Raw genomic sequence first — 21,556 nt, 5'->3', positions numbered from 1 at the left:
ACCACATGGACTTCTGCAATTAGGATGGGCAATAAATGTTGGCCTAAGCAATGAAGCCTATATTCTGTGCATGAATAACATTTTTAAAAAGCTCAAAATAAAAAAAATGTTTCTTTCAAGAAAATTACCATTACCTTGGCACTGACACTCCCCTGTAGTTTGAGTTGCAGGCGAATCATGTCCACTTCATTCATACAGCATAGATGATTTAGTTCTGAAACTTTCCTTGACATTTCATCAATTGCTACCTCAATGGGATTCAGTTCTGTACTTTGCTGGTTAACAACCTGAATTCTCTTCTTAACGTATGGAAATGTCTGGCTAGCTGCATGAGCAAACCAAAAATATTTGTGAAATTAAAGCACAATAAAGCAATATTTCCACTTTATCAAACAGTTACTGAATAAGTGCAACTGCTTTGGCACTGAGCCATACAGATCAAGACAACAATCCTTGGTCTATGTTGAATCGTTCACATTATTATCATGGCAGTAGAGGTGGGGGGGTGCACTATATTGATCTAGATGTCCCATGTCAGGGAAGGGGACCCAGGCCACATTTCTCAATGAGTGATGTGTTAGAATATCAGGCTTACTGGGAAAACCAGCAAAAGTTAATAAACTACTTCAGAAAGACAACAAAGCTCCATAAAATTTGCTGGATCAAAAACTTTGCACAGTAAGCAATTAGAAGTCCACGATAAGCATTATCTGAAGTGAAAGAATCACTGGAAAAATGTCACATAAACGGGGGTTTGGGAGAACTGATGAATGGGAGAGCTCTGCAGAAATCTTATTCTCCCATTTAAATCCATAACAGTTCTGTGCAGATTGTAATATAATTCTTTTAATTTTAGGTAATTTGTGGCTAATTCATTGACTCAGATTGGTCAATATACAGAAATTCTGTATCTATTTTAGATGTTTTAATTTACATCGAGCACCCGGTTAATGATCAAGGCTGATAAAATATTAGGAGTTTGTTCTCTAATGATTTAAAAATCATTACACACTTGTTAAGATTGTCCTCCTCTTGCACTGTTCTTCTACTCCCCCATGTTTTTTTCCAGACAGAGTAAAAGGGGTTTCAAACACAAAACGCTTTATGTTGTGATGTTTTTCAAAATCCGTTCTTCTTTCAGTCAGTTCTTTTTCATCAAAGTATGGTGTGACAAAGGTAACTTGGATATAGGCAAACTTTGGATCCAAATCTTTGGGATTAACCTAAGTGAAGAAAACACGGATATCCATGACAAATCATCAAATAAAGATTGCTAACTGCTACTTTTTTTTCCTACTTGAACAAACATGTTTTGAAGAATTACTCATACTTGAATTAAAAATTACTTGCGTTTCAAAAATTTGTAATTTTAAGCTGCTTTCTGCAGACTCAACATATATATTGTATTTAACTAGTCTGGTTTTAAAATTGGTTTTATAATTCATTCAAACGTTGCCTGGGTTGCATCTGCAGCCTTTACCTTGTTAGAATCTTGGATCATTTTCACATTCTCTGTTCCATATTTATCCGAGTATAGTTTTAACAACCGCTGGGAAATTTCTGACAGCCCCGTTAGCTTGGGCTCTTTATAGATGTACTCTTTGCTATCATCTTCTTCAAAAAATGCCTGACCAAAGAAAATAAATACTGAAATCAAAACACAGGTTTCTTACAATGGGTTAACTGCTTAAGTTAGCAACAGCATCCTGCAAACTGCCACGGCCCAGGTTTAATCCTCCGACTGTACTATTCTCAGTCAAGCTGCACTCTGGGCATTATATTTGGTTTCAGCATTTCTAAGTTAGTAGGATGGAAAAAAATAGCCAAGATTTTTGTTCTTGGGATCTGCATTTACTGATCCCTGCTGAAAATTAATATCGGTGGATTAAAAATCCCCCTGACCACAGGAAACTAGATGTTTGTCAGTCCAAAGAGAATGGGTAAATTATGTGTTCCATCCTCAAGCAGTAGACATTTTAAGAGTGTTTTCTTTAGTGATTGAGGAGGTGCCTATCTAGATCATGCTTTATGCACAGAGACAAATTTGGGTCTTGTATCAATAGGACAGTGATGGCCTTTTAATCTTAGTGGAGTGCCAACACAACCAGCAGGGCTCAATAAGAGCTGTTCTGATGACTGTTGAGGCCAAAAAAAGGCATGTTACTTCTTGCTGGGAGAATTAAAAATATTCCTGCTGGATCCAAAAAGGAAACCTTTCAGCTTCTGCTGCCTTGATGTCCTCATAGCAAAATCCTGCAAAAATCATCCCATCACTCATATCCCAGCTGGCAGACAGAATTTAGGCAGCGCAATTTTAACCAATGAGTCACTGCCTGGCCGTCTCGATTCACCGGTTTTCAGCAGGTAACAGGATGCAATCAAGGCCAGGGAATTAAACCAGCCTAAGCATCGAAATAGTGCTGGCAGAGATTAACACTTGCTTTGCCAGGGAGGTTACTATCTCCCCCACTCCCACACCCCACAATGTCTCAACTCACATAAGAACAAGTACCCACTGGGCAAAGTACAAGTGGAAACGGAAAAAACCCGAGGGAGGAGTCGGGTGGGGTGGGGGGGGGGGGGGGGGGGGTGCAAACTTTTGCATTAAAGGAATTAAAAGAAAAACAATTGGAAATGTCTTTGTATATTTTGGTTCAAACTTCCAGTCTTATTCAGTAGGTAGTCATGTTGTTAAAATGTTAATAGGTTAGCTTGTATTATTTTGATAAAATGTACAGAAGTAATTCAACAATATACAGATGTGCTTGATTGAGTCATTAACCCCAATTTTTTTATCAACCAGAACAATGCTCCTTTTTACTTTAATTTAGGAGAACACCCAAGAAGCTTCACAGAGAAGGAGAGGATTAGGCATCATGACCAGGTATGAACAAAAAGACAACTTTGAGGAACATTTTTACAGCAAAGCGAGAAGAGGAGGTGTTTAAGAAGGCTGCAGAGTACAGGGCCAAAGTGGCTTACGGCCCTGCCACTGAAGGGAATATGTGGGACACTAGGATCAGAAGACTAAAGGCTATGGGCTGTTGCAACGGTAGAGAAGGGAAATGTAATGGCTTACAATGGAGAACAAAAACTGTGAATTCATCATATTAAGATGGGAGTCCATGGAGATCAGTGAAAAGAAGTGAGATTGTACCATGGAAATTTGACGAAGGAAAGGATGTGGAAAGCAAAGTCTGAGTACAAGGGAGCACTGGAAGCCAGAAAGACAAACACTGGAGGCACGTCCGGGTGAGGCTATGCTGAGCTAAGTCGCACCTTCGGCAGCTCCCGCCAGAAACTGACTTTTGGGCTCTTTTGAGGGACCCCAACGGCAATTGTTCGACGGTACCCAGAGTGGGAAGGTGACAGTGCGGCTCCCCCGGCACTGTATGGATTGGACCAGAAGTGGAGTGGTCAAGAAAGTGATTTTAGAGCAGCGAAAAGTGTGAGGGAGGAGAAGAAACATGGCGGCGGGTGGAGAACAAGCAGCGTGGGCGCTATGGTCGCAGGAGCAGCAGGAGTTCCTCAAACGCTGCTTTGCGGAGCTGAAGGCAGAACTGCTAGAGCCGATGAAGGCGTCGATCGACAAGCTGGGGGAGACCCAGAAGGCCCAAGGGGCAGCGATCCGGGAGGTGCGGCAAAAAGCCTCGGAGAACGAGGATGAGATCTTGGGCATGGCGGTGAAGGTGGAGGCGCACGAGGCGCTGCACAAGAAGTGGCAAGAAAAGTTTGAGGACATGTAAAATCGGTCGAGGAGGAAGAATCTCCGGATTCGGGGGGGTGCGATTCTCCACTCCCACGTCGGTTGGGAGAATCGCGGGAGGGAGTCGGACCGGCGTCCCCCGAAATTTTGGCGGCCCAGGCGATTCAGGCGACCCAGGACTCCCTCCCGCGATTCTCCCAAGCGGCGGGAACGGCCCGGTCGAGTTTCGCGGGCCGCAGGCCGGAGAATCGCCGGAGACACCGAAAATGGCGATTCTCCGGCACCCCCACTATTCTGAGGCCCGGATGGACCGAGCGGCCAGGCCAAAACGGCGGGTTCTCCCCCGGCGCCGTCCACACCTGGTCGCTGCAGTCGTGGGCGGTGCGTGAACGCTGGGGGGGTGGCCTGTGGGGGGGTGAGGGGGGATCCTGCACCGGGCTTTACCTGGAATGTGAGGACCTCCTTCCTTCCGCGGCCCCGCAAGATCCGTCCCCCATCTTCTTGCGGGGCAGACTTAGAGAGGACGGCAACTACGCATGCGCGGATGATGCCCATTATGCGGCGCCAGCTGCGTCATCTATGCGGTGCCGCTTTTATGCGGGCGACAAGGCCTGGCGCGTGTAGATGACGAGGCCCCGATCCTGGCCCATTGTCAGGGCCTGAATTGGTCGGGACCGGGGCCGTTCCGCGCCGTCGTGAACCTCGACGGCATTCACGACGGCGCGGTCACTTCGGCGTGGGAGTGGAGGGGTCTGATGCCGAGGCGTATGCGGTCACGATGCTCGACGCGCTGATGGGCGTGGGAGCTTTCCCAAGGCCCCTGGAGCTGGACGGGGCTCATCGAGTCCTGTCGAGGAGGCCCAAGGCCAACGAGCCGCCAAGGGCGGTAATGGTGCGGTTCCACCGTTTTGTGGACAGGGAGTGTGTCCTGAGATGGGCTAAAAAAGAACGGAGCAGCAGGTGGGAGAACACAGAGATCCGAATATACCAGGACTGGAGCGCGGAGGTGGCCAAGAAGAGGGCCGGCTTCAACTGGGCTAAGGTGGTTCTACATCGGAAGGGGGTGAAATTTGGGATGCTGCAGCCAGCGCGATTGTGGGTCACATTTCTGGATTGGCACCACTACTTCGAGACGCCGGAGGAGGCGTGGACCTTTATCCTAACTGAAAAGTTGGACTCGAACTGAGGGTTTGATGGGAGGGGGTGCCTAGGGGGGTTACTGTGTTTTGGGGGATGCTCTGTTCTGCTTTCTTTGGTGCTGCGTGGGGTTGGGAGAAATGGTTCGATTTGGGGGCTGTGTGATGTGGCCGTCGGTGTTGGAAGGACAGGGCCCCCCGGGGCGGGGGGGGGGGGGTTGGAGGCCCGGTGGTGGGGAGGTGAGACAAGGCCGCAAAAGGGGAGCTGTGCCAGAGGGGGAGGGCCGGCTTGGATGGAAAGCGCGGGCTTTTTCCACGCTGGGGAAGGAAGGGCCGGGGCCGGAGGGGGAAGGGTGGTGCTGGAGAGGAGCACACGCTGAATGCCAGGGGGATGTCGAGTGGTGGGAGAGGCCGGGGTCAGCAGACATACGGGAGTGCCATGGGGGGAGCAAAATGGCTAGAGGAGGATCTAGCTGGAGGGGGGGGAGGGGAGGGAGGGAGGGGGGGCACTGGGTTGCTGCTGCATTGGCCAAAGGGGAGCTGGAGCTAGGAGAGGGAGTCGGGGCGGGGGTCCGCGGCCTGGGGGAATGGAGGGTGCGGGAGGCGCGGGCACGTGGCTGGCCTAAAAAGGGAGATGGCTAGTTGGCAGGGAGGGCGTGGGGGGGAGGCTCCCTGACCCGGCTGATAACTTGGAATGTGAGGGGCCTGAACGGACCGGTCAAGAGGGCCCGGGTGTTCACGCACCTAAAGGGACTGAAGGCAGATGTGATTATGCTCCAGGAGACGCATTTGAAGGTGGCAGATCAGGTTAGGTTGAGAAAGGGGTGGGTAGGGCAGATTTTCCACTCGGGGTTGGACGCGAAGAATAGAGGGGTGGCAATTCTGGTGGGGAAGCGGGTGTCGTTTGCGGCGCTGAACATTGCGGCAGATAATGGAGGTCGGTACTTAATGGTGAGTGGTAGGTTGCAGGGGGTGCGGGTGGTATTGGTGAATGTATATGCCCCGAATTGGGATGATGCCGGATTTATGAAGCGCATGCTGGGTCGGATTCCGGATCTGGAGATAGGAAGTTTGATAATGGGGGGGGATTTCAACACGGTGCTGGACCCAGCACTGGACGTTCTAGGTCCAGGACGGGTAAGAGGCCGGCTGCTGCCAAGGTGCTTAGGGGGTTTATGGACCAGATGGGGGGAGTGGATCCATGGAGGTTTGTCAGGCTGCTGGCCAGGGAATTTTCCTTTTTTTCCCACGTCCATAAAGCCTTCTCCCGGATAGATTTTTTTCATCGTGAGTAGGGCGCTAATCCCACAAGTGGAGGGCACGGAATATTCGGCCATAGCCATTTCAGATCATGCCCCACATTGGATGGAGCTGGAGCTGGAGCTGGAGCTGGGGGAGGAGAGGGACCAGCGCCCGCTGTGGCGCCTGAGGAGGTGTGCGGGCGGGTGCGGGGGTGCATCGAAAGATACTTAGAGGCCAACGACAACGGGGAGGTGCAGGTGGGGGTAGTCTGGGAGGCGCTGAAGGCAGTGGTCAGGGGAGAGCTAATCTCCATTAGGGCCCACAGGGAGACGAGAGAGGGAGAGACAGATGGGGGGTATTTATTTATTTATTTATTTTTGCCATCACCACCCCTGCCCTCTGTACCCCTGCCCCTGACCTCTGTACCCCCCTCACCACCCCTGCCCTCTGTACCCCTGCCCCTGCCCTCTGTACCCCCCTCACCACCCCTGCCCTCTGTACCCCCGCCCCTGCCCTCTGTACCCCCCTCACCACCCCTGTCCTCTGTACCCCCACTGCCCCTGCCCTCTGTACCCCCCTCACCGCCCCTGCCCCCTGCACCCCCCTCACTGCCCCTGCCCTCTGTACCCCCCTCACTGCCCCTGCCCTCTGTACCCCCTCACTGCCCCTGCCCTCTGTAACCCCCCACCGCCCCTGCCCTCTGTACCCCCTCACCGCCCCTGCCCTCTGTACCCCCTCACTGCCCCTGCCCTCTGTACCCCCCTCACCGCCCCTGCCCTAACCGCCCCTGCCCTCTGTACCCCCCTCACCGCCCCTGCCCTCACCGCCCCTGCCCTCACCGCCCCTGCCCCCTGTACCCCCCTCACCACCCCTGCCCTCTGTACCCCCCTCACCGCCCCTGCCCTCTGTACCCCGCTCACTGCCCCTGCCCTCTGTACCCCCGCCCCTGCCCTCTGTACCCCCCTCACCTCCCCTCTGTACCCCCCTCACCGCCCCTGCCCCCTGTACCCCCGCCCTCACCGCCCATGCCCCCTGTACCCCCCTCACCACCCCTGCCCACTGTACCCCCCTCACCGCCCCTGCCCCCTGTACCCCCCTCACCGCCCATGCCCTCTGTACCCCCCTCACCACCCCCACCCTCACCACCCCTGCCCTCTGTTGGGGGATATATTAAGGGTGGACAGGAGGTATGCAGAGGCCCCGAGGAGGGGCTACTTAGGGAGCGACGGAACCTCCAGACGGAATTTGACTTGCTGACTACTGGAAAAGCAGAGGCGCAGTGGAGGAAAGCGCAGGGGGCGGCGTATGAGTACGGGGAGAAGTCGAGCCGGATGCTGGCTGCGGAAGAGGGAGGCAGCGATGGAAATTGGTGGAGTTAGGGATAAAGGGGGGAACACGGTGTGGAGTGCGGTGTGAATAAACGAGGCATTCAGGGACTTCTATGAGGAGCTGTACAGGTCGGAGCTCCCCCGACGGGGGAGGGGGGGGGATGCGCCAATATCTAGATCAACTGAGGTTCCCGAGCGTGGAGGAGGAGCAGGTGGTTGGGCTGGGGGCACCGATTGGGCTGGAGGAGCTGGTCAAGGGGCTAGGGAGCATGCAGGCAGGGAAGGCACTGGGGCCGGATGAGTTCCCGGTAGAATTTTATAGGAAGTACGCGGACCTGCTGCTCGTGAGGACTTTCAATGAGGCAAGGGAGGGGGGGACCTTGCCCCCGACAATGTCCAGGGCGCTGATCTCTTTGATCTTGAAGCGGGACAAGGACCCATTACAGTGTGGATCGTACAGGCCGATCTCGTTCCTCAATGTCGACGCGAAGTTGCTGGCGAAGGTTCTGGCCTTCGATAGGGTGGAGTGGGAGTATCTTTGGGAGGTGCTGCGGAGGTTTGGGTTCGGGGAGGGGTTCATCAGTTGGGTTAGGGTACTATATAAAGCCCCGGTGGTGAGTGTAGCTACGAACCGGCAGAGGTCGGACTACTTTTGGCTGTACCGGGGGACGAGGCAGGGGTGTCTCCTGTCCCCTTTGTTGTTTGCACTGGCAATTGAGCTGCTGGCCATGGCATTGATGGAGTCCAGGAACTGGAGGGGATTGGTTCGGGGGGGGAGGAAAGGAACACCGGGTGTCGCTGTATGCCGATGACCTGTTATTGTATGTTGAGAACCCTGTGGAGGGGATGGCGGAGGTCATGCGGATCCTTAGGGAGTTTGGGGACTTTTCAGGGTATAAACTTAACATTGGGAAGAGAGAGCTCTTTGTGGTGCACCCAGGAGACCAGGGAAGGGGGATAGACGAGCTTCCGCTGAAGAGTGCGGAATGGAGCTTTCGGTACCTGGGGATCCAGGTAGCTAGGAGTTGGGGGGCCCTGCATAAGCTCAATTTGATGCGGTTGGTGGAGTAGATGGAGGAGGATTTTAAAAGATGGGATATGTTGCCACTCTCACTGGCGGGTAGGGTGCAGTCAGTTAAAATGACGGTCCTTTCGAGGTTTCTCTTTGTATTTCAGTGCCTTCCCATTCTGATCCCTAAGGCCTTTTTTAAATGGGTAAGCAGGAGCATCATGGGATTCGTGTGGGCGAATAAGACCCCAAGGGTAAAAAGGGTTTTCCTGGAGCGTAGCAGGGACAGAGGAGTGCTGGCATTGCCGAATCTATGTGGCTACTACAGGGTAGCCAATGTGGCGATGATCTGTAAGTGGGTAATGGAAGGGGAGGGGGCGGCGTGGAAGAGGCTAGAGATGGCGTCCTGTGTGGGCACAAGTCTGAGGGCGCTGGTGACGGCACTGTTGTACACCATGAGTCCGGTGGTGGCGCCGTCTCTGAAGATTTGGGGGCAGTGGAGAAGTCATAGGGATGAGGTGGGGGCCTCGGTTTGGACCCCGATTCGAGAGAACCATCGGTTCGTCCCGGGAAGGATGGGTGGGAGGTTTCTGAGCTGGCATCGGGCAGGGATTAAAAGACTGGGGGACCTGTTCATTGATGGGACATTTGCCAGCCTAGGGGTGCTGGAGGAGAAGTTTGGGCTAGCCCCAGGAAATGCTTTCAGGTACATGCAATTGAGGCGGCAGGTGAGGGAATTCCCGCTGCTTCCAGCACGCAGGATTCAGGACAGGATGATCTTGGGGGTATGGGTTGGAGAAGGCAAGGTCTCGGCGATTTACCAGGAGCTGCAAGAAGAGGAGGAGACCTCGGTGGAGGAGCTAAAGGGCAAATGGGAGGAGGAGCGCGGGGAGGAGATAGATGAGGGTCTGTGGGCTGATGCCCTGAGTAGGGTTAATTCTTCCTCCCCTTGCGCCAGGCTCAGCCTGATACAGTTTAAAGTTGTTCATAGAGCGCATATGACAGGGGCAAGGTTGAATAGGTTCTTTGGGGTGGAGGACAGATGTGTGAGGTGCTCAGGGAGCCCAGCAAATCATGCCCATATGTTCTGGTCGTGCCCGGCGCTGGATGGGTTTTGGAGGGGCTATGCGAGGACTATGTCCAAGGTGGTGAACGCCCGGGTCAAGCTGAGCTGGGGGGGTAGCATTATTTGGGGTATCGGACGAGCCGGGAGTGCAGGAAGCGAAAGAGGCTGGTATTCTGGCCTTTGCGTCCCTGGTAGCCCGGCGGAGGATTTTGTTACTGTGGAAGGATGCGAAGCCCCCAAGCGTGGAAGCCTGGATTAATGACATGGCAGGGTTCATCAAGCTGGAGAGGATAAAGTTTGCCTTGCTAGGGTCTGTGCAAGGGTTCTTCAGGCGGTGGCAACCATTCCTAGACTTTCTCGCGGAGCATTAGGAGGAGGTCAGCAACAGCAGCAACCCAGGGGTGGTTTGGGGGGGTTCTTTGGGGGGGTGTTTGGGTTAGGGTGGGGTGTTTCCCTATTTGTGTTTTTATTGTTATATGGGGGGTTATGGCCGTTTGGGGAAATTCTATGTATAATTCTTGCGGGTTGTGTTCTTATGTTCTTGTTTTTTTTTTCTGTAGGGGGGGTGGGTTTGTTGAAAATTTGAATAAAGATATTTTTTAAAAACGACAAACACTGGAGAAAGGAGCTTGAAGAAACCAAAGTGTGGATAACTGGATCAGTGTCAGTTGGGTGGCAGTAAAATGGATGATGTTGTTGAAATGGAAATGATTAACTTTGGCTGGTATTAAATAAGCAATGGCTGTGAATCACTTAATTCAGCTCGAGTAAACTGCCAGGGAGTTGGATGGAATCAGGAACAAGGTAAAGATTTTTTTTGCCAGAAAACAAATAAGAATTGCTTCAGTAATCCTAAAGTTCAATTTTAGGTAATATGGCTCATCCAAGACTTTTTCAGGTAAGCAATATAACAGCACAGAGTGATTGTAGAGCAATGGATCACCATTTTCTTTTTTTCAATAAGTCACCATTTTGATTATTTCAATTGTACTCATCACATGCAATTATATCAGCTATAGGGTGAATGCTCACAAAATCCCCAGGAATGGTGTGGATCTAGCTCCATCTCACAGAACAATATGAGAGACACAAAATTCCTCAACTTTGACTTGCCCATGAGCAGAATGTAAAAGGTTAATTCAAGTCATATGCAATGGATATTACGCACTAAACAGGTTTCACCAGTTCCATATATGTCTGTCACGAGAATCTAGGAAGGCCCTGGAGCCCTGGTGGTACAGTGCCACACTCATTCCATTACTGCCATAACTTCCAACCCTCTTGGACAAGGGAATTAAGAGCCTAATAGCCTCACAGAAATTGCTCAGCTTCTTACTCAGGTGGACTGTGCTGCAGACCGTCGCACCACCGCATTAAGTACCAGTCAGGCACTTAATAGAACAAAGACAGGCCTTTCCTGGTATCAACTCCATCTGTCAAGAGCAGTTAGCCAATCAGAGGCCTACAGTTCTCTCTGGCTCAGCAGCGTCACCAGGGAGGTGTTGGCTTCTGCCAGTAATGCACACACCCGAAACCCAGGATCACCGAATGACCAGAGTCACAGGTGAGTGATGTTGGGAGGGGTGTCGTAGGGTGGAGGTAGCGTGACTTCAGCAGCAAGGGCATGAGGGTGGCTCTTAGTGCCACACCCTTCCCAATGCCAGATTTCTTGATCAGACACGAGTTTCTGTGAATGAAGAAGGCAATTCTTCATCCCTCCACCCACAGAAGCCTGTTTTTTGGGCTTTCCTCATGGCGAGCCCCCAATGAATATCAGCAGTGGCGGGACAAGGCCTTTAAGTGGGCATTAATACCCCGCTGAAGGGCCTCAATTGGTGGTGAAGCAAGAAGGCTGCTTGCAAGCCTCCCCACCACAGACTTCATTGGAGCAGACACAGGAAGGTGGCAGGGTCCCTATCAACCTGTCTGATTAAATGTATACCCACCACCAAATGCACCATGGAGGAGGGCATTAAACAGCCCATGATTCTCCATCTTCAACATGTAAATGCATTTTCCTTCAGATGCATATGATAAGGAAAGGCGATGTCTCAGTTTCACTTTTGAAACAAGGGTAGATTCTACAGTCACAGAGGGGTATTATGTAGCTTTTCCCATTGGCAGCAACATTCAGTTCATAAATGAACAATCAATACATTAGATTTTTACAATATTATTTCTCTTCCATAAATGAGCATGCCCACCATGGAAGGGTTGTTACTTCCAGCAAACAATCACAGGAAACGGAGCATAACACAACAAAAGGTGCACCAACAACCACATTAACAACCATGAATAGGAACTTAGTTCCTGGACTTAACATTTTAGATAATGCTCGCAGAACTGACTTTTAAAATAACTTAGAATTGGATAAAATTAAAGAATTATAGAATGGTACATTATTGCTATCATTCTGTCAGAATGTGATGACATGCTGAATCAGCTTTATCTACACTAGACTTATTCAGTTTCTATCAATTATTTTCCAAGATATTTCTAGCTCTTGGCGAGCTTTTGAATTTACTTCTGTTTATCCCCATGCTACACACGTCCAAGTGCCATTTTCCCATCACCCTTTGCTCTTACTAACTGCCAGTTCTCCAACACCCAAATTTGAAAGACTCACCTTCATGTTTAAATCTTTTCTGTATCTCAGTGCAACAACTTCTCATCATCCCTCTCCAATTCTCTATTCTTCATGTGTGCATTACCCCCATCCTTGGTGTCTGTGTCTCCATCTACCTGAATTCATATTTTGGAATTCACTCCCTAAGTCTCTGCTTTAAAGCCCTACTTGAACTCTACTTCCTTGATCATGTCTTGGGTCATCAGTAACAATCTCTCCTTCTATGATATTCAATTATTTTTTTATTTCACTTTTGTTAAGCCCTTTTGAACATTTTAGGATTTTCATGTGCCATACCATTAATACAGAGTTAATGGAAGCAATTTAATTGCTGCGCTACACTTAAGCGAGGGCGCGATGAGGCTGTTAAATCATTGGGAGAGCCCAAAATCAAGAACCACGCCGGGAACCGATCTGTTTGTGATCTAACCGGCCCACTCCCGTTGGTGAAATCAGGATCTCGCCTTAGCATGGTGAAAAACCAATAATCACCATTTAAGCCCAATCTCCTACAATTAACGGGATCGACCCCCTATCTAACGGCCCCTTGTGATCTAACCGCTCCCCAGCAAGTGGTCACGCGGGTGCCAATTAGTACTCCTTTTAAAAAACATGAAGCTGGCAGAAGGGCAATGAGTCCGGGGGCACTGGGGTTACTGCCCAGTTCTCAGAGTGGAGGAGTCCTCAGAGGAGCCAGCCTCGGTCAGTGAGGGCCGACTTTGTGGGTAGGAGTGTGCAGAGTAGGGGGATGGGGATTGGTTGCCCATGGCCTGTGCTGGGCTGGGATGGGTGGTGGAAGGGGGAGATGGGTGTCTCAGAACCCGCGGATTCGCCATGCCAACCTCTGGATTGTCTGGTACCGTTCCTGCCAGCCTGCCCCATCGACCACCCATAACTCCTACTGATGTGGAGGCCTCTGGCCATGTGGCTGAAGGCTATTGCTAATTGGGAATTGGCAATCATAGTTAAGTGAGCACTTCACATATCCCAAGTGGGTCCCCGTAGGTAGGCGTGCCATGTGAGAGTTATAGCCTAGCATCCCAATCAGACCGTGATACCTGGAGACTATGCCTGAACACTGCGGGAGACAACAACATGAATGCAGCGGCCAACATCTGAACACCCAGGGCTGGGCCCTGTTATATTAAAGGGGTATAATATATATGCTACTCATTTGTCTTGCCCAGTTATACTTAACTTGATGATCAAGAGTCGAAGTCTTCCAGTTGATGACAAATTATTTATTGAGTAACAAAATAATATACTTGTGAGTTCTTTACTTTAATATTTTGACTAGTAGTTGAATTAACTAAGATTGAATTAAATTAACAATGAATATAATACTCTACACTCTGAGCTGGTCACACTTCTATCTTCTAGCTACTACACACACGAAGAGAAGAAAAAGGAGAAGGGGCTGGAAAACTGCTTGATCTTGCTTATATAGTCCCTGTTAGTGTTGCCATCTAGTGATCATCTGACTGTACTGACTGCACATTAACTAATCATGTATTTACATATACAGAGATCGCTACAGGCCCCAGTACTGGGGACATTTCTGCGACCAGAGGGTGGGTGGGTGCACCAGGGTGGGGACCAGCGCCTGGTCCAGGTAGTATTACGTGTCTGTGGTGCAGGGTCTGGGGTCCGGAGTGAGCAGGGGCCCTCGCTGTGGCTGGGGGTGCGTAGGCAGGGCATGTCGGGTGGGAGGGGGGTGCAATGGGGGGTCCCGTGGAGAAAGACACGGCTGGTTGTCAGACTCACACACTCTCCCAATTCCTTATAGATATTAAATGGTATGGTTGATATCTTGGACGCAGCGGAAGCTGCCCTAGTGGTGCTGTTGGCAGGCCAGGTGGCCAGACGCCAGACGAGATGGCAGCAGCAGCGTTGACAGAGTCTTGAGGCAGCGCCCCATGTGCACGTTTTATAGCGGTGATGGCCTTGCTGGGCCGAGCGTTGGGAAGCTCACGGCAATTCTCCTTCACTACCACACTTCGAAGCTTTTTGGTTAAATTGCGCCCGATATCTTGTTAAAAATTCCCTCAGCTTTGCATTGAAGCTATCAATTTAACAGCTTAACTGATGCTGAATATTATTTACACTTTACTGTTTATCGGAATATTGTCATTTCTTTCTACATCCAAAGTTAATATTCAAATAGTACTTAAAATACTACATTTAGGTATGAGGGAATTCATTAAGATTAGCACAACACAACACTTTGAGGAAATATTTTTATTTTGTTCTTCTGCAATATTTTTCTTTTTCCCCAGTTCTTCCCGAGTATTTACTCATCCTCGGTACAGTTGCATGGTGGCAAAAATCTGAAATTTCATGCAAGTTGCTGCTTTATACAAGTCTCTACATTGTATGTTAAACAGCCCGGTCATTTGTGTGGACTTAACAATCAAGCACAATCCTTTCCTTGCAAATATTTTACGCATGGTCATTTAGCTGATGCACAGCAACTATAATAATGGCTGAATTTTGCCAAAACTTTGCTCCAGTTAATATATCCTGTCACAAATATTTGTCTTCAAACAGTAGCTTTATTAATATAATTTAGCCACATTAAACCCCAGTGAAATTTGAATGATTAATTTTTAAAAAATGATTGTGCCACGGTAGTACAGCATAAGATTTATATTTCTAATCAGATGCAACTATTTTAGATGTGCATGACTTATTGATAGCGAAGGGTTTCATGTTAATGTATCCACCATTCCAATAGCATGTTATAGCAGCACTATATCCATTTGTTAAAAAATACTGTCACCATGTGGAGTGTTTCAGAAATTGCAAGAGCAAACCTTTTTAAAATAAAAAGACAGAATTTGCTAATCAGTAAGCTGAAACATAATACTCAAAGAGTATTGACACAGATAGTTATTCACTTATTAATGCCCTGATGGCTGGATCAGGTACCAAAGGTCAAGTGAAGTATCTAATATAAAGACATTTAGATGTTGTTCTATTAGTCTTACTTAAAGTAATGCTGGCAAACCATTTCACTCCAAGTGAAAACATAATAGGATCCTAAGCTTTCTTACTGTAGCAGGTGCAATGGCCGGAATTCTCAGTTGGCATTCATGGAGTGTTGCCACCGGGACTGAATAGCGGGCAATTCGCACTTCTATTGAGGGCACTATTTGGTGAGCGAGTCCAGGACATGCAATTGGGCCAGCACAAATTTTGAAGGAGGACATCCTGTTCCCTCTGAGGGGGTTGGAGGACCAGAAACAGGGTCAGCAATACCGCCTAGGGGAGCATGACCAGGAGGACCGCCGTCCAATGAAGGAAGAGGACCAACAACCTCCACTGAGCTGCAAGGGTAAGTTACCATCTCTCTCCTGGCATGAGTTCCACCTGCCACCCCTCAAATTCACAATTCCCCTCCCCTCCTCCACAAATCACTGTCTGACTTGCATCCTCCCCACATCCGATCTTCATGCTTGTTCCTCAGAAAGCCTTGGCACCCACCAGAACAACCCCTTCAAATTCAGGTGCGGTGCTCACACATGCCACCTGCTATAGACCCCTCTGACCCATCAGATCTCGCGAGGCTTTGCGATCTGGATCTTGCCCATCAGGGTCAGCATCCAAATTTGCATATTCAAGTGAGCAGTGAGCCGGAGTTACCTAAGGTACGAGATCTAACACCCACGCCTCGGAGACGCCAAGAGAGCGCTGTTTAGCACAGGTTTCCACAAACGTGGACCAGTGTACTGGCACTAGGGGAAGTTTCCAAGGTGATCAGGGGCCCCTGGGTGGTCATGCTTTGGGCAGGGTGGCACCCCTGATACCACTCAGGCATCATGGCACTGCCAGCCTTGGGTAACTCCGGCGTAGACATATTCAAGTGAGACTAACTGCTCACTTGAATATGCAAATCTGGTACTGTAGCACTGCCAGCTGGGCACCCTGACAGTGTCACCCTGGCACAATGGCAGTGCCACCTGGGTGCCACCGAACAGTGCCACTCAGGTGTCCAGGTGGCACAACCAGCCTGGCACTCTGGCAGTGCCCTTGCCATCCTGGCAGTGCCCAGGTACCCAGGTGGCATCTTGCCCATGCTGGGCATTGGGCCCGGGGTGCCTTGACCTTATGAGTTGGGGGGAGGGGTCTGGAGTCCGCGGTGGGGGTCTAGAGATCGGGGAGCCATTTAAAATTAGCACCCCGATTTCTTACTGCGCTGGTGAGCGTAGCTCCTTAATGCAGGAAATGGGACAGAGTGCGTTCTTGGCAGGGTGTTCCTCGTCGAGACCCAGAAATGAAGCAGAGCCCTGTTTAATAGCCGGGTGGTTCTCTGCACTGCCAGCGTCGGGTAACACTCAGCTGAATGCGCCTGACACGGGACTCTGCTTTGTTTCCGTTAAATTGCACCCCAAGCGAGGAAAATATTTTGAAATTAAGATTTCTTTTTGCGTAAACAGAATGTATGTACCATACATCACAGGCATTGTTAAAGCACTTCATGCAGGCCAGATGGGGAAAGTCTAAACTGGTTGATCGGACTAAAGTGTGATATTTGGCCCTATTAGAAGGGATGAGGGGTGGAATATGTGGTGCCATTTAAGTGTTACATTACATTGTTCCCTGTCTCTTCCCTCTACCCCCCCTCTTCCCGCTTCTGCCCCCTCCCCCCGCCAGCCGAACAGGATTCTACGGCGGGCGATCAGGGAGGCAAAGGCAAGGGCGTCCGCCCTCCTCCCCAGGAATAGATCTGGCTGGTCTGAAACCCCGAAGACCGCCACTTTCGGGCATGGCTCCACCCTCACCACTTTGGACATTGCCGCGAAGAAGGCTGTCCAGTACTCCACAGGTCTGGAGGCAAGACCAGAACATTTGGGGGGATTGGCTGGGCCTCCTTGGCACCGTTCACATCTATCCTCCACCCTCAGGGAAGAACCTACTCATACGAGTTCTTGTTAAGTGTGCTCTATGTACCACTTTTAGTTGCGTCAGGCTGAGCCATGCACACGTGGAGGTGGAGTTGACCCTATGCAGTGCTTCGCTCCAGAGTCCCCATCCTATTTCGATCCCTAGGTCCTCCTCCCACTTCATTCTGGGAGAGGGGAGGCAGGGAAATGTTAACAAACTTAGCATCCACAGGAACAGAGAAAACGGGGAAGACGAGAGGGCCGCAGAAGTGGAAGTGCGCACGAGACAACAACGGCAGCGAACTCCGTCCGGGAGAAGCAAGGGATAACACCACGAACAGATGCCTACTTATGTGTGGCAATAATTTTTCCAAGTGTACAGAGCTGCTGCTGTTGTGCGGGGGCATAATACCGTCCGTTGACTTCTTGGGGAAAATTAAAACGTCAGCAGCAGCAGCGATCCATGGGGAGTGGGGGGGGTGAGTGCTCCGTTGGGAGGGTGTGTGAAGACTGAGGCGTGTGGGGTAACGTCTAGTTAATTGCTATTGTATTCTCTTTCTGCACGATGTTAATGTTCATTCTATTTTGCTGTGTTAGGATTATTACTATTTATTTTGAAAAATTTTGCAAAACTTTAATAAAGACATATTGTTTTTAAAAGTGTTACATTACATTGGGATTAACAAACTCAGAGGAGAATGTCACTATTAGATGAGCAGAATTTCTTACGTCTCCGACTCATTATTTTTTCCAACATCTAACATTAATTACCACTCATTCCTTCAAGGAGAGAACATTCTGGGTCAATAAAAATTTGCACTTTTAACACAATGAAATGTCCAGTTCACATAGTGTAAATAGTGATGTAACTGAAAGTATAGTTGAAAAGTAGGATTCTGCAAAGTTCACAAATGACCTGTAGTTTAAGAAGCAAAATCCTGATACTTTACTGTTAAATAATTTCACAATTTTTGTAACTGTTGTTATCATTCCTAGATATAGCACCACTATATTTTCTCAACAGCCAAACATTTTCTGAAACAGATTTCATATTTAATCTGAAAAAAAAAAACTAGTCGCAATTTTCTTATAGATACTGAATACTGCAGACATTTCAAGCTCCAATATATCAGTTTCTGTCATAGCATTCCAATGAAGTTGTGTACATTTCCCACTGACATTTCCCCCTGACAGGACTGATATAATCAAAATCTGTGCAGAATTGATCCAGGAATCAACATTTATTCATGGTCAATAGCAAATGTGATGAACACATGAAACTATATCTTATTGAATGCTCCAAACTGAGTCATAGAATGAAAAGATTTACTGCTTTAACACGATAATTGCTTTCTCACTCTTCTGTCATTTGTCATGTTGGAGAAAATCTACTGGCGGAATTGTACCAAAATGTGTCAGTGTCAGGCTCTGGCTGCAAACCAGGTGTATATCTCTAGATGCACAGCTGAGTTTTCAGAAGAGATTTCCTGGCACTCTGGCGGCCCCACCAGAATTCCCAAGTCTGGTGGGGCCTGATAGGGCCAACAAGGCTGGCTCCACAGAGATCAGCGCAGCATCTTTAAAGCGTGTCCTAATCGACGTTAGAAATAAACTAAATAAACTCCCCGAACCCCCCCCCCCCCCGCCCCATGGTCACAAAGAACATCCCACCCCACTCATGCATCAGGGCCCACACCCCACCCATGCAGTGGGGGCTCCCACACCCCACCCATGCATCGGGGGCTCCTCCCCCTTCCCCTCCCGCTCCCCCCCCTCTCCCCCCCCCATCACCACCACCATGTATCGGGGGCTCTCCTCCTCCCACTCCTCACCACACAAGTATTGTGTGCTATCTCTTCCTCCCCCCACACAAGTGTTGGGGATACTCCCCCTCCCCCTATTATGGCATCAGCCACCAACCGCTCCCATCCCCAGCACACAGGAGAGAAACTGCCCCCTCCATGGGGCTCCGCAGAGGACCCACACCGGCACTGCCACCTTGGCACTGCCACCCGGTGTCATGGCAATGCCAAGCTATGCTGGGGCAGTGCCAGGCCACTGTTCAGGCATATCCCTTTCTCCCCGAGGGGCACCCCCGATGGATTCCCCTCAACCGATTCCCTTGTATAGCTGTTGTAAAACGTGCCGACCTGACTTCACATCGGCGAAGTATGAATATCCAGTGAGGAGGATCATGTGGCTGGTAAGCCCTTTAATGAGATTTACATTTATTAAAATGTGTGGAAATGAGGTTCTGCGTTATACCACCAGCTAGGGGCGGCAAAACTCAGGAACCGAGATCTCACCGGTGAGAATCTCATTTCACGACTGTCACAGAATTTTGTGCCCTCATCACCGTTTGTGTTCGCAGCGAACGTGTGCGCAAACCCTGCCCCCTACGTGTGCGACTGCAGGGGCATGACATTCTGTGCCAACACATGATGTGTTTTGTGGTGGCAGAGGCAGATCCCACCGCTATCAACAGGGTTTCCATTTGTATGCACCCTCCACTACCAGGATCCCACAGTGGGTAACAAGTAAAGACAGGTGGGCAAGAACTGCCAGAAAATTCTGGACCTGATTTCATCCAATTACTTAGACATCAAATCTCATTGCTCACAAAAGCACTCTCTTTCAAAGTGAGCAAGTTGGAAATAAATTATAATTAAATCAATTTTAGAAATACTGCAGCAGCTGCCTGCAAATAGTCAGTTAAAGGGGGCTGGATTCTCCGAGCCTCCGCACCAAAATCGCGATCGGCGCGGGGGCGGAGAATGGGCGTAAAACCTGAGATCGGGGCCGACGCCGGTCTCGCGATTGTCCGGTCCCCGCCAATCGAGTGCACGTGGCCTATGCGCTGCCCGTCAGGGACCATTGAAAGAGGCCCCCGCGGCGATTCACCGAGTGCAGTTGGCCGAGTTCCCGATGGCGTGGTTCTCTCATGGTTCCACCCGTCGGGAACTCGCCGTGGTGGCTGCGGACTCAGTCGGTGGCCACCCTGGCGGGGTGGGGCGGGGTGATCATTCATGGAGGGTGCCTCCAGGATGGCCAGGTTACTGATCGGGGGCCACCGATCCGCCGGGCACGTACGATCTGGGGGAGGCCTATGTTTTCGGTGCCGGTCCGTGGTGTGGGTTGGCCATGTCGCGCGGGGCGGCCGATGCAGGCCGCCGCCGTGCGCATGCGCGGACTCCCGATCGGAAGTGCAGGGCCCCATGTAGGCAGCCGGAGCTGTGAGGACTACTCCGGGGCCCTGCTAGCCCCCTGCAAATCGGAGAATCACCTTGGACTTTTCTAGGTAAGTCCAGAGTGACTCGCGCGTATTTATTCGTGGGCGTGGGGCCATAGCCTTATTATTGGGAATCCCGCCCAGGAACTTTAGTTTAGTACTTCAAAACATTTGGTACAAAGTGTGAAATTGAGGAATTGTAGTTACGATGAGCCATGAGAAGGCAGATTTTCAAATGAAGGACTATGGTAGCTAAAACCATAGCTAAAACCAACATTCCCGTATTAGCCTTCCCGAACAGGCGCCGGAATGTGGCGACTAGGGGCTTTTCACAGTAACTTCATTTGAAGCCTACTTGTGACAATAAGCAATTTTCATTTTTTTTTCAAAAGCCAATTACTGCAGATGCTGGAAACTGAAACCAAAAAGAAAATGCTGGAAACTCTCAGCAGGTCTGGCAGCATCTGTAGGGAGAGAAAAGAGCTAATGTTTCAAGTCCAGATGACCCTTTGTTAAAGCCAAAGCTTTGGGTCACCTGGACTCGAAACGTTAGCTCTTTTCTCTCCCTACAGATGCTGCAAGACGTACTGAGATTTTCCAGCATTTCCTTTTTGATTATGGTAGCTAAGTAGTAATGGGACATTTCCTCTACTCCACAAGGCAGCATCAGAGGACACATCCTTAAAATAACGAAACAACTTCAAAGGAGTGATGTGAGGAAAAGAACTTTGCACAAAGATTCAATTAGAATGTGGAATCATCTGGCAGAAATTATTATTTGTCTCTTAAAGAGGGAATTTGATAAGTTTATTGAAAAGGACAAATGCCAAAGTGTATCAGTCAATAGTTCACGGTTTTATTTTCCATGTGCAACGCCAAGCTGCATGGGTGTGGAGGCTGAAGGATTATTGGATCTGGTCACGCATGTAATTCAGTCACTCTTGCATGAAGTCAGACATTCTGCCTTTATTTTCATATGTTTTGATTTTGTAGTTAACCAGCAAAGCTTATAGAAACTTGGGGAGCAGGGAAGTGAAGTTGGTTGAAGTATTAGGGTTTTCCTGAAATAAAAGCTGAAGGGTTGGGAAGGGCAGAACAGTTCCTCTGCTGCACTGCCATTTGTTGAGGGTATAATTACAATGTGACAAGTTTACATTAAGTGTGAAAACAAAGTTATAACGGGAAATATGACACAAATGTGTGACAGAAATGTCAGTAAGATTTTGTCGCTGGAAAGTGTGCAAAAATATAAGATTTCTACTGTATCAGATGCTGAGCAAGAGTGTGATTAGACTAGCTACCCTGATAGAGGGTGGAATAAAATATTGGTA

The 21,556-nt window shown here is 49.6% G+C and overlaps 1 protein-coding gene across 6 annotated transcripts in view; it reads right to left on the bottom strand.

The window, feature by feature from the left end:
* Positions 1 to 21,556, bottom strand: part of dock10 (dedicator of cytokinesis 10) — a 526,558-nt gene that overhangs the window by 25,609 nt on the left and 479,393 nt on the right. For all 6 annotated transcript variants that reach the window (XM_072474508.1, XM_072474505.1, XM_072474510.1 and 3 more), the window contains 3 exons: positions 1,481 to 1,627; positions 1,013 to 1,223; positions 135 to 325 (listed from right to left, as the gene is read on the bottom strand). In XM_072474508.1, the coding sequence (XP_072330609.1) occupies positions 135 to 325; positions 1,013 to 1,223; positions 1,481 to 1,627 (549 nt within the window). The remainder of the gene's footprint in view (positions 1 to 134; positions 326 to 1,012; positions 1,224 to 1,480; positions 1,628 to 21,556) is intronic.

This window comes from Scyliorhinus torazame, chromosome 14 (assembly GCF_047496885.1).
Source record: "Scyliorhinus torazame isolate Kashiwa2021f chromosome 14, sScyTor2.1, whole genome shotgun sequence".
Classification (NCBI taxonomy): Eukaryota; Metazoa; Chordata; class Chondrichthyes; order Carcharhiniformes; family Scyliorhinidae; genus Scyliorhinus; species Scyliorhinus torazame.
This window is presented reverse-complemented; position numbering and strand designations above follow the sequence as displayed.